Source organism: Corythoichthys intestinalis, chromosome 21 (genome assembly GCF_030265065.1).
Source record: "Corythoichthys intestinalis isolate RoL2023-P3 chromosome 21, ASM3026506v1, whole genome shotgun sequence".
Classification (NCBI taxonomy): domain Eukaryota; kingdom Metazoa; phylum Chordata; class Actinopteri; order Syngnathiformes; family Syngnathidae; genus Corythoichthys; species Corythoichthys intestinalis.
The window spans coordinates 30,064,336-30,077,946 of NC_080415.1; the positions used below are offsets into that span (position 1 = coordinate 30,064,336).

The following is a 13,611-nucleotide window of genomic DNA, read 5'->3' on the forward strand; positions in this document are numbered from 1 at the left end:
AATTATAACATTCGACACAATATGACAAAGTTTGACTCTGGGTCTCGCAATCAAGCCGATTATTGCAACATGAGGGCGTGTCTTGTAACGTCATGGTTGGCATGTTTCCGCCGTTTGGCACGCGTCCACGTCATCCATAAAACGTGCCGGTGCTCTGCCGCGTCAAACATCGAATAAAAGCACACCCCGCGGACAATCTGACACTCTACACCTCCTAAGAGAATCTTGAAGGACGTTTCGCTACCGTTGTGGTATTTATTTCCCTCCTTTCTTGTCTTGCCATTCTTAATTCGCTTCTCTTTTATTTGACAGCTAAGCTTTGAACGCTCCCTAGCTAATGTGCTAATGAATCCGCAGTACAGTAAACAAAATGGACGCGGCAATTTAAATTGGAATTTACATTAAATGGTGTGAATCACCAGTTTGGCAATCAGTCTTTTTTAAGGTCCAACCTGTGATGAAGGTTGCAATTGGGGGGGTGTTTTTGGAGGCAGCTCTGTTACAACCTATCATCTTTCAGGGGCAGGTTAAACTGGACTGTACTGCCAAAAATGTTAGTAGGTGTGAAGCTGGGTCCGTCGCTGAATGGCTGTCGAAAGTGGTCACACGACAAGCCGCTTTCAAACATGTGTGTTTTGAGTGACACACTTATCGTTGACGTCAACAGACGACCTTGTTATATTCTCCATCAAACGCGCGGTATTAACCGAATTTGTAGTGGACAAACCCATTTCATTCTATAGGTGAGTAAAGCCATTTATAGTATGTATTTTCTTCGTGGCAGCCTAATTTGGTAGATTTGAAGGATTATTTCATGAATTTTATCAATTACAAATGTCTCCTAATTGTAAAACGTTTGTCCCTCAAAATGTATTTTGCCAACTTGTGGAGTCTTTCTTCATTATTAATTTTTTTTTTTTTTTTAATAAAAACTATGTATGCAACTTGGTGAAAATGATTCTCAGTGATAAGTTATTAAATGGCCATATTTATTTCTAGGCATTATATTACCATACTTAACGATTGTAATTTACGGACTAGAAGCCGCTACTTTTTGCCCCTCATTTTGAAACCTGTGGCTTAATTGTTGTTTTATTTGGTTTAATAGGTAACACTTTATTTCACAGTGGCGTCATCAGTGTTGTTAATCTTACTGAAAAAAAGTAATTAATTATAGTTACAAATTACTTCTCCCAAAAAGTAATTGTGTTAGTAACTCAATTACCTGAATGTAAGAGTAATTAGTTACTTGGCAAAGTAATTGGTGATAATTACTTTTTTTTTTCCTCAAAAAACAAAAACATTGGCCACACTATGTGAAGTTTTTTGTGAAGGTTTTTGGTACAATTGGCCCGAGCCCAATTCTTTCCCCTAATTTACCCTTTACCCTGAATCAACTGTTAAAAGTTGTTAAAATTGCTCCCATTATTGCATTAGTTCCCGTCTCTCTACTTTCGACATATGAAAGTTTTAAAATTGTTTCATCATTTAAAGATAGATTCAAGTCAAGATTTTGCCGATTTAGAAGTATTTTAGATAAAAAGTTACTTAGGTTCGCTAGGAAGGTTCTCTACAACAGAGCCGTCCTAAAAAGTCTACTGCTTTAAGATGGTGGCTGTTTACTACCGCATCTAGTGCTGTATCTGTCATTTTGCATGTAGTTATATCTATATACAGTATATGTGATATCTACCATGTCTACCATATCTACTATAACATGCGGGCGTAGTTTGTAGGCTATCAGCTACAACATATATTATTGGAGTTACCTAGCATCGCGTTTGCTCAGAGTCACAACTTTCTTGCCTCCTCCCCACTCCTGCTCTGCTCTGTCGTCTCTGTGAGTCCGTCTCCCTCAGACTTTTCGACCAATATAATAACGCATAGTAACGTATGCCTTTCCGTCCTCAGTAACGGTAACGGCGTTGCCAAGATGAGAAAAGTAATTAATTAGATTACCCACTACTGAAAAAAATAACGCCGTTAGTAGCGCTGTTATATTGTAACACCGTTATTAACAACACTGGGCGTCATAAGACCGTCATAATTATGACATGACACTGTCATGAGCATTATGTCCATTTATGTCCAACTCGGATTGTTTACATCCATTCAAAGTGAGATAATTTGCCAGATGACATTAATGACATCTGTCATCAGCGTTCATTAATGCTCATGACAGTGTCATATCATAAATATGACTGTCTTATGATAGTCATGTGACGCCGCTGTCAAAGTGTTACCGGTTAATATCTTTTGGTGTAAATATCCCATAATACAGTGAGTACAGCTGCGGCTTATCGTCCAGTGCGGCTTATATATGAACAAATGCCGTTTTTGTGTCAAATTTGGTTGGTGGCGGCTTACAGTCAGGTGTGCCTTATAGTCCGAAAACTACGGTAATAGGAGGACTTTAGATAGGATTCTGAACATTTTTTTGTTACCTTGATATTTACATGTTTCACATAGTTCATGAATTCAATTTAATTACGTTATTAAATTACCTTCAGTGTTTTGAAAATTGGATCAAGAAAGTTATGAAGTCAAATTATGTGATCATTAAATTAGATACAAGAAGCTCTTGTATGGAAAAAAAAAAACCTTTTAACTAGTGTTGTCCAATATTATTGCAGCAGCAAAGCATTTTAAAATGATATCGGATAATATCGACATCAGTTTTTGATTATCGTTTTGGGCCAATATGCATTTAGCAATGCCATATTGGCACTTGTACCTGAGCCCAAAAAAATGTTTGCATTATTTTGATTTCAACAAAAAAATGTAGTGGTGCAATATAGTCACTTTTCCATAACCTCAGTTAAAGTTGTCCTCTTATTTTTAACAGAATGTTTATTTGGAAAACCTTGAAGTTGTTACATTTATCATTATTAGAGCATCCAATTGGGCATCAAATTAGAATTAGCCATAACATGTTAAGTAGATGAGCAAATATATCGGTTTGATATTTGTATCGGATTTTTGGAGATTGGACAACATTGGGATATCGATTATTGGTTAAAAAGTTATTATCGGACAACTTTTAACCGTATGAAGGCAAACACCTGTTACATCGCATTCCTATTTTTTTTTTCTAAACGTAATTTTATTTATGAGTAAAGTTGTATTACTAAAAATAACTTGTAAACAGGAGCAATATGTCTGTACTTGCTTACTTTCAACATTATATATTGCGATGAGCCTCAGTGACAAAATTTCTAACTTTGGGGAATGAATACCGTTTCTACTGCCCACTCCTACCTTGAGCCAATGTTGCTTTACAACTGATTAAAAAAAGTTATTCATTTACTTTAAAAATCTTTTGGCCGGATGCAGAGGCGTTTGTGCAATAATATGATTGCCAGCAATCAAAATACCACCGTGACAGCAATTTTGACACTCGTAGAGTATTGTTTGCTGCGGGAAAGAGAATCATTGTTCAACAGGCTGAATGGGCATGTCAGTGTTTAAATTCAGGATTGACTTTATTTGGCTTCAATAGCTACAGGGGGCTTTTGAGATCGGCTTGTTTATTATCTGACTGGTTGACAGAATAACAGATTGACATAGTATCAGTATGTCACTGTTAAATAAACACAACTGGCTAAGTTTGTGTGCTTTTGTTCCCTTAGACACAATCATACGAAGATGAAGTCAATGATTTTCCAGCTCGGTCGCAGTCTGAGGAGCTCCGCGCCCCTCAGCACGCTCCGCGGCGTCCATTCGGCGGCGCGTCCCGCCCCCACTCGCAAGGCGGAACAGCCACTTACCCCCGAGGAGATCTACGCCCGCGAGGAAAAGCATGGTGCGCACAACTATCATCCCCTGCCTGTGGCGCTGCAGAGGGGAGAGGGTAAGCTAACACAGTTATACGACAATGTAAAATTATGTTAACAAACCATCCATATTAACATTGTTAGCCACTTTTCTACAGGAGTCTACGTATGGGATGTTGAAGGTAGCCGCTACTACGACTTCCTGAGCGCCTACAGTGCTGTCAACCAGGGCCACTGCCACCCAAAGATCGTCGCCGCACTCACCGCACAAGCGTCCAAACTGACGCTGACCTCCCGTGCCTTCTACAACGACATGCTGGGCGCTTACGCAGAGTTCGTCACCACCTTGTTCGGCTATGACAAGGTCTTACCCATGAACACAGGTAAGGAAAAACGAAAGCAGGAGCACCTGAGGGATACTGATGGTAGTCTCGTTGTTGAAGGTGTGGAAGGCGGTGAGACGGCATGCAAGTTGGCTCGTAAGTGGGCTTACAACGTGAAGGGGGTCCCCAAGAACAAAGCCAAGATCGTCTTTGCAGGTGAGTCAAACTGGCCGTAGCCTTTGGGAAACAATTCGTAAACGATAAAGATGTGTTTTTTTCACAAAAATCATGTAATGTATCACAATTTTTATTATTTATTTTATTACACGGAAGGCACAGAGGTTTCCCCAGCTACTGCAGTTATCTGAGTCTGACGATGACGAGTCACGTCAATGTGCGTAAGCACGCGGCAAAGCAAACCATCAACTCCAGTTGTCCGTTCAATTGGCTGACATACTGACATGTTATCAGCAGAGCTAGTTAGCTCTGGTTGGTTCAAATGCACGTTTTCTGGAACAGCAAAAAAAAAAAAAAAAAGAATAGAAAAGCTTGTTTAATGGCATACCGCACGCAACATGTCACTTTTGCTCATTAATAGTCATAACATTAGCAACTGTTGCTAGGCGGGTCAAGCTCGCGTTTGTCCCTAATGCTATATGCATGTAAATAGTGTACAAATGAGATGTTTACTAAACTAAACCTACCAATTCTGCCCAAAAAAGATGTCCCTGGTGTCAAACTCACTGGTAAAGATTTGAAAGAACATACAAATGTTCAGTTGAAGAGATGGCTTGAGTGTCGAGACACATTTTTCTTGTGTGCATTGCCTTACGCCACTGACAATGACATTCTCCTGTTTGAACAATCTATCCTTTACCACCATATGCCCTGTCTTTCTTATATATTATATCCTCTGGTTGTCTTACGTCTCTGACCGTTCTTGGGAGTAATTTATATTGCTATTTTTGTGTAGCGATCGCAAATGCTTACTCAGTGACCGCCAACGAACACTTTTAATTTTTTCATTAATAACAAATTTTAATTCTATAATTTATTTACACTTACCCATTACTTGTTTTTTTTTACAACAGAAAAGGTAAAAACAGTGGCAGTCGGATACCATTTTGATTTTTATTAGGTCATTCATTGTCAGACAGAAGCAGCACGGCAAAACGCCACGCTAAAAAATGAGTAAAAATATCAAAATGGCTTACCTCTTCGGGGCAGGCAATGGATCACAATTGTCATCTGTAGGAGCATGGGCCCTAACAAAATTTTTACTGCATATGAAGGTGAATGGCTTCACCTTGCTGCGGTTAAACTGGTGTTTTGGATGTCAGCACAAGTTGATCCATTGTTCACATTTTTTTGAGTTTTTGGCTAGAAAAACATATGAAGAAAACATCCTTCATATGCTGTAATATCTAGAGTCGTTTCTACAATTTTCATAGCAGCAGCGTCTACTCAGCATGTTCTTTTTTGAAAGATGATTGGCAGAAAACAAGCAGTATTAACATGGGTTGTATGAGAGGGCGCTCCCGTGTTGACCCACTTCCGGTTTAAGATGGTGACGTCACGGTCTAAAAATAGCATTCGTGCGGTACGCTATTGATAAAAAAGGCCAATGCAACTGAAAATTGATAAATTCTTTCAGAGCAAGGAAGAGTTGAGGAGGCTTATTATATTTCATTTTATTTTCTCTGACCTGTCAATGTGCACTTAGGACTTTTTTTTGTTCATTTAGGTTAGGCAATTTCCTTAAAATTTGAAAAAGTCCATGTTTGTGCGATCTTCAAAATATATTCCATTTCACTTTGTGTAATATAGTCCCCATCCCAAATAAATGAATACATAAAGAAAAATTCTGGCTCCGTGGCGACCTTCATGTCAGGGAGTTCCGGCAATAAATTCTACCCACTTTCACCCCTGGATACAAGTATCATGATATATCACCATTTCGATATTATTTTACACTCCTAATTGCCAGTATGCCTTGCAGGGGAAATTTGTAAACAAAAATTGTTAATTAAATGTTTGACTGCTTTTTTTAATGGCTAATTCTTTCCCAATGCACTAGTTGTGGCTATGTATATTTCCCCAATTTTTATTAACTTATGCACCATGTGTTGATGTATTGCTGAGGGAGGTACCAGTCCCTCATTATAGTGTACATTTGGCATATATGTATGCTTATTAATAAATGATGAAACTTTTTTTTTAAAGAATTTGTACAGCAATTATCGCCGTAATGCTTAGAAATAACGTAAGAGTAGTCACAAACACCAGTGCACTTTTGCCTACTTCATTGAACAAACAGTAATAAAACGAACACGTAAGCGTATTCGTACGCAGGTTGTCGTTGGTGACTAATGAAGCTGTGTAATTTAACAAGCAGACCGTAAAACGCTTTGTATGTCCTTTTTGAATCAGATGGCAACTTCTGGGGCCGCACCATGGCAGCCATATCCAGCTCCACAGATCCCAGCAGCTACGAAGGCTTCGGCCCCTTCATGCCTGGCTTTGAGCTGGTCCCGTTTAACGACATTCCGGCACTTGAGGTGTGCTTTTGGAATGTATTCCCAAAAAAACAAGAGTGAATAGTATTTTGACAGTTTTTGTGGGACCGTTACGCCTATTTCAGAAAGCCCTCCAGGATCCAGATGTCGCAGCTTTCATGGTGGAGCCCATCCAGGGCGAGGCGGGCGTGGTGGTACCTGACAATGGGTACCTAACCCAGATCAGAGAGCTGTGCACGCGCCACAACGTGAGTATGCACTTAAGCTGCACGTTTAGCTACTTCGTATATGAATGTATTTTTATGGAAAAATCTATTCCAGGTGCTGTGGATCGCCGACGAAGTGCAAACGGGTCTGGCGAGAACCGGGAGGCGTCTGGCAGTGGACCACGAGGAAGCACGTCCAGATATTGTCATCTTAGGAAAAGCACTCTCGGGAGGAGTTTACCCTGTAGGCACTTATAAAAGCAAATTTGATTAGTGTTTAGTGCAATGTGTAACTGTCACGTGCGTATCAGGTGTCAGCTGTGTTGTGCGACGATGAGGTCATGCTGACCATCAAGCCGGGCGAGCATGGGTCCACGTATGGAGGGAACCCCATCGCTTGTCAGGTGGCCATCGCTGCTCTTCAGGTGAGTAAAAAAGATGTATAGTCGGTTATCAGACCTCTCATGGTGTCCACAGTTGAATATAATTCGCTAAAAATAATACCACTATGTTCATTGGTAATAGGAGTGGGAACCTCTTGGTACGATACAATTTGCGATACAAAGCTCACGATAACGATGATCTGACGATCAGTGTTGTTAATAACGGCGTTAGAATATAACGGCGTTATTTTTTTCAGTAATGAGTTATCTAATTAATTAATTTTCTCATCTTGCCGTTACCGTTACTGAGGCGGGAAAGGCGTGCTTTACTATGCGTTACTAAGTTGGTTGAATAAAAAAAGTCTAAGAGAGACGGACTCACGGAGACGACAAAGCAGAGCAGGAGTGGGGAAGACGCCATTGCAAACGCGATGCTAGGTGGCTCCAATAATACCTGACTGTAGCCATAGCCTACAAACTACGACCACATGATACGGTAGATACCACATATTAAAGAACTAGATGCAAATGACAGACACGGCTGCATTGGCAACATGTTTTAAGGACTACATGTGTTAGTAAACAGCCGCCATCTTAAAGAGCATACGACACCAGAAAAAAAGTCTTAAATGGCATTATTATGTGAATTAGAATCATATTTTGAGACGATTCGACTATATACAACAATTTAGCAAAGCGCAGATGACGAGAAATTAGTCTTTTAATCTGCCGGTTAGCCACGCCTACAATTATAGGGCTTTAGCGTCCCCAACAGGTGGATGACGTCAGCGGTAGACTAGGCTCATCGGTTTTACTATTCAGCCCATTGAGGGGGAATTGTTCAGAATGAGGAAAACGAGACGAAGAGAGCTGCAAAATGTCATTGTTTCAGTCTCTCTACTCCCAATATTTTTACAGGATATTCTTTTTATCCAAGTATTTTCCCCAATAGCTATATAAATGGCTTGAGAAGGAACAGTCAGCCCGTCGAGGGGGAACTATTCACAATGAGGAAAACGCGACGAAGAGAGTGGCAAAATGTCATTGTTTCTGTCTCTTTACTTCAATATTTTTACAGGATATTCTTTTTACCCAAGTACTTTCCCCAATTGCTAAATAAATGGCATGGTCATGACAAATAACTTGTGCTAAATGGAATATAAAATAATAAAAATCCATTTATTCAAGACGACATGGCAAAATTACTCCATAATGGTCAAAACAGTCGACTTTACCTTTACTGTCACACCTGCCGAACGATATTTTATGACACCTAAATCGGACATATGTCATTTCCCTTCCCCGGCTTCGGAGAATCTAAACAGACCAGAAGGAGTGACAGCTAGCCGACATGCTAACCCGAACCGAGGGATGTTTCAAAGTCTTCGAAGTGGAAAATCACACATAACTAGCCTGGATTATTTGACATGACGACCCGGTTGTCGAGTTTCTTTGCGGATCGGCAAACCGCCCGGCGGAGAGCAATTTACAGTTCGTTCCCTGGAGGAGGGTGGCTGGAATTCTTGTGTAGCTAACGTGCTAACAGCTAACTGCTAATGAGTGTGAGGATAGCTTTTTACATGCCTATCAATGATCAAACTTAAGTAGTCCTTTATTTAAAGGAATTTTATAGTGTTTACTTTGTAATCACTGTATTCGTATTTGACATAATACAAAACAAGATGTTTACTCACTTCCTTGTAAGTCCAATGGTCCCACAGTAAATATCCACGGTGAATGGGAACCTTTTGAAACTCCAAAAAGGCGCATACGCCTCTCCCGCATACAGAATGATTTTTCTGCAGCCGTTTGGCTGGCGTGATGCAAAAAATAAAAGTATTAATCCGCAAAATCAGCTGAATCCTTCGTCCTCATACACAACAGTACACTGTAGCGTGAAGAGGACGTCTTCTACCGTACACGTCACAGCGCCCTCCTCCTCAATGCGAGACCGAAGCCGGAAGTCACTCATTTTCCTGGCGCGGGATTCAAAAAACTAAATAAATATAGCGATCGCTTCCACACACATCCAAGCGGTCCATATCATTCAGGAGCATAAAATACCGCGTGTATTATGAAATAAACATGCTTTTTCGTGTCACAAGCACTTTAAAGCAGTAGACCTCTCAGGAAGGCTCTGATGTAGAGATCCTTCTTAGCGAACCAAAGTAACTTTTTTTTTTTTTTTTTTAATCTAAAATGCTCCTAAATCGGCAAAATATTGACTTAAATCTATCTTTAAATGATGAAACAGTTTTAAAACGTACTCATGTTGAAAGTAGACATAAGGGAAGTAATGCAATAACGGGAGCAATTTTCACAACTTTAACGGTTGATTCACAACTTTAAATGACTTCCACACATAGCAAAGGTTACTATCTAGTTATCGCAATACCCTTGTGTCTATTTAAGTGGAGGGTAAAGAATTGGGCTAGGGCCAATTGTCCCCAAAACCCTTTAAACTTCACATTGTGCGGCCTGTTTTTTTTTTTTTTTTTTTTTTTTTGAGGGGAAAAAAAAACATGAAAATTATCACTAGTTACTTTGCCAAGTAACTAATTACTCTTATATTCAGGTGAGTTACTAACGCAATTACTTTTTGGGAGAAGTAATTTGTTCCCCTATAACTGTACATTTGTAGAATATCCTAGAATGATTTTCTGACCAACAACTAATAAACAGAAAAACAAGCTTCTGCTGTGAATTGGAATGACTTTTTAATCACTAGTTGACGTCCAATCCATTTGAAATGGGAGGGGTGGCTGCCATCCCTCCCTCTTCAAACAGATTGAACGTCTATGGCCGTCAGTGGCAGCCAATGCCAGGCAATGAGGTAATTTTGGGCCATTTAAGGTAATTTACCTGTTGATCTTCAGTTACTTCCTGTTGATTTTGGGGTATTTTATGGGTCACTTCCTGTTGATTTTGAGTTACAGAACAGGAAGCGACCTGGGGATCACCCAAATCAATAGGCAGTGACTCAAACTTAACAGGAAATGACCTATAAATGCCCTAAAATGAACCGCAAGTGACCTGTAAATGCCCTGAAAACCCTCAGTCTAAAAGGATTGGGCGTCGTGCACCGTCAATGCAGCCTTAGAGTTAACTGAGACACTATTATGGTGGAAGATTTTGGTAGCAACTTGTTGGTTCATTTTTTTATTTATTTAAAAAAAAATTTTTTTAAGACATTGACACCTTTTTAAAACGATATCTCGATTCTTGGCAGGAGCAGATCGATAACCTTATCACGATGTATCACCATTTCGATATTTTGTCACACCCCTAATACATAGGTTTGTAACAATGTATGTATTTCATGTTGTTGTTTCTTCTTCTCTTCTGTCTGCTTCCTTCCTTTCTGTCCCCAAATAACCCTTTCCTGCTCGCTGCTGTCTTGTATTTAATAAAACATAAAAAAAGACAAAACATGTGCAGTATGTTTGTTTGGTAACTGATAGACGAGCTCATTAGCTGCCATTAACGGCGATACAAAAACAACCTGTTCAAATTGGGAAGGACTAGCAGCGATCTAATGAATGACTAGCATTGCAGTTCTGGCTGAACATAATGCTGCTTGCAGGTGATGGAGGAGGAGAAGCTGGCAGAAAACGCCGAACGCATGGGCCAACTGTTGCGCTCGGAGCTGAGGAATTTGCCTTCCGATATTGTGACGACAGTGCGCGGCAAGGGCCTGCTCAACGCCATCATCATCAAAGAAACTGAAGGTATGGCACTATTCGTTCATGTTTGTTGGAACAATGCTGACGTATTTTCCCCCTGCTTAGACTGTGACGCGTGGAAGGTGTGCCTGCGCCTGCGCGACAACGGTCTGCTAGCAAAGCCCACGCACGGCGATATCATCCGTCTGGCTCCGCCCCTTACCATCAACGAGCCCCAGCTGAGAGAGTGCATCGACATCATCCACAAAACCATCTCGTCCTTCTAAAAGTACACATATCAAAGTAATCATTTTGGTTTTAGGTGAAACTTTGAAACACGCTCCTTCCGATTTAATTTGGACTTTTAGATGGGCATTGTTCTTGTATATAGTTCACTTGCTATGAGGGCGGGACATTAAGATCCTTCCGCTGTTACAATTCTTCATTATATTTAATATTTTGATTTGTTAGGATGCGGTTTGATACTAGTTTAAATGCATTGTTTTCAATTTGGTAAAAAATACAAATACAGAAATGTGGAATTTTGACAGGAAACGATGCCAAGTTAGTTGAGCTGTACAGGTATGAAAAGGAAAGGAAGGCTAGCGCAACAAATTGTGCCACACATAGCAGAAATTAACATAACGCTCCTATGCTGCTCTGTAATGTCCATGTAATGCCACATGATGGTGATAATGGAACACTTTGGCTTAAAGAAAGCGCCTCAACTCAAAATCAGCACTAATTTCCCTGCAGATAGCACTTAAACAGTAATGTTACTAGCCTAGTTAGAGCACAAAAATGATGAAAGATTAGCTTTTTAAAAGACAATAGAAAAATCCATTAGTGCGATTTGCAAATATCCACACTGTGGGACTAATAAAAGTATCGAAACACAGAGGGAACAAACATGTTTGCATAGCACTATTATATAGACATCGGATTGTCTTTTAAAGCTGGTTTTGGAATGAATGTGTTAGCTAAAACAGCAGTCCAACTAAAAGCGGAAATTTGAAGGGTTTTCTTATTCGATAATGGAGGTTTCACTGAACAAAATTTTGCAAGAAGTGCACACTAAGATATAAATATGAATGTAAAATGTTACCTTTTGTGTTAAGTTGGCACAATGTAACAACTGTTACTTGTCAAGCTTCTAACGGGAGTATTGAAGGTTCCAGCGTATTGTCTTGTCAAAGACCAGTTTTTGTTACATGAAAGAAAATCAGAAATTCTTCTAATAAATTATTGCATTATTTCATTTGTGGTGTGAATTAAATAAGTTGTTTCTAACTGATTAGAATTCACTAATGACAAAGACGGCCGCTAGGTGGTGCAGTGACCTCGAATACAAATGTAGCTTTGTGGGACCTAACTTACACATAACGGATGCATTCAATACTATAGAAAGGTATTGGAAAACTTCATTTATTTTAATACTACATGAATGCACTACCATTGGTAAATTATTTTAAGAATGTATCATTCTGCTGCGTATCGCTTGCTGTTATTAAAAGCATTCCTAGTAACATCTTTCTCCTGTTGTTGACATTTCCACAAAATCCACATATAGCCATTTTGGTTGCCCGTCACGGCCACACTGTTCTCCCTGTATTTTTTTTAAACACCGGCAGAACAGTCTGGGACCCAGCTCCTCATTGGCCTCTCGAGCCCGAACGAAAGTCACCGTGCAATCGGATTCGTCTATTAGCGTGACGTGTTCTTAACGAGCAACGTCACTCTTGCGCTTCCGAAGTAGTCTCCACAACAACACAGATGGCGAACGGGAGAGCCGAGAATATGTTCAAATCCACGGTAAATTCAAGTTTTAAATGACCAAAGACGCATTAAGTCTCTAAAATCAACAGTCTGTCTCGCGCTAGCCATGTTGAATAAACTTCTCCGTTCTACCCGTATGTTTATTTCCTCGCGCTAGAGTTTCATGTCGCTTTACCATTGTCACGTCCGCCCGTCGCTGATTGGTCCACTCCGCTGTTGTTTGCTGTGGCTTGCTACGCTCTGGAAATTTGATCTGCGAAATGGTCGCTAGACTCTATTGCTGGAACAGCGGTGAGTCTGAAGTTCCATGCCACCATTTTGGTCGTTCACAATTTTTTACTCGTGACCAGGGGCGGAACTTAGGAGGGTGCTGGCAGTGCGACCTCTTCCCCGGGCCGCTAAGGCTAGGTTCACACCGCAGCTATTAATGCACAAATCGGCTATTTTTTTGTTTTTCCGACTTGAGTGAGGCATTAACTTGACAGTCTGAACGGGACAAGTCGCATGGAAGTGGACCCTTTTAAATCCAATCATGGCCACGTTTCTCAAAATGTGGCGGTGGTCTGAACTCTCCAGTCTCCCAAATCGGTATTCATGCAGCAAGTACGTCAGCAAAGAGAAGAGAGTGTGGGAGGACGGCATCAGCAACTGATCTGTTCATTCGCGTTAGTGTCTAGCTTGAACTCTGCTTTTAGGCAGGAGGCGGTCTTCAACCACAGTCATAAAAAATATAAAATGCAAAAAGGTAAGCCAGAGAAATCTTGGGTTTTCTTTCTGTGTGCCAAATGAGCAATATTTCAATATTGCATCCATGGCTGAGAGTCGGGGCAAACTAAGGCTATGTTCACACTGCAGGTCTTAATGCAGGAATCCGATATTTTCGTGTTTTTCCGACACAAGTAAGGCATTAACTTGAAGGTCTGAATGGGAAAAGTTACATAAAAGTGGACCATTTCAAGTCCAATCTACCGG

General features: G+C 40.3%; 1 protein-coding gene across 2 annotated transcripts; it reads left to right on the forward strand.

Annotated features, from left to right (window-relative positions):
- The first annotated feature begins 83 nt into the window (after window positions 1–83).
- On the forward strand, window positions 84–12,121 carry oat (ornithine aminotransferase). 2 transcript variants are annotated; one of them, XM_057825704.1, is made up of 10 exons: window positions 84–251; window positions 3,630–3,850; window positions 3,932–4,156; window positions 4,217–4,312; window positions 6,527–6,654; window positions 6,738–6,860; window positions 6,934–7,062; window positions 7,130–7,243; window positions 10,785–10,929; window positions 10,990–12,121. In XM_057825704.1, the coding sequence occupies exons 2-10, from the start codon at window positions 3,646–3,648 to the stop codon at window positions 11,148–11,150; spliced, it is 1,326 nt and encodes a 441-aa protein (XP_057681687.1). In that variant the 5' UTR covers window positions 84–251; window positions 3,630–3,645; the 3' UTR covers window positions 11,151–12,121. The 2 variants fall into 2 exon arrangements, with proteins under 2 accessions (XP_057681687.1, XP_057681688.1); XM_057825705.1 differs by lacking the exon at window positions 84–251 and adding an exon at window positions 579–743.
- Window positions 12,122–13,611: the final 1,490 nt, after the last annotated feature.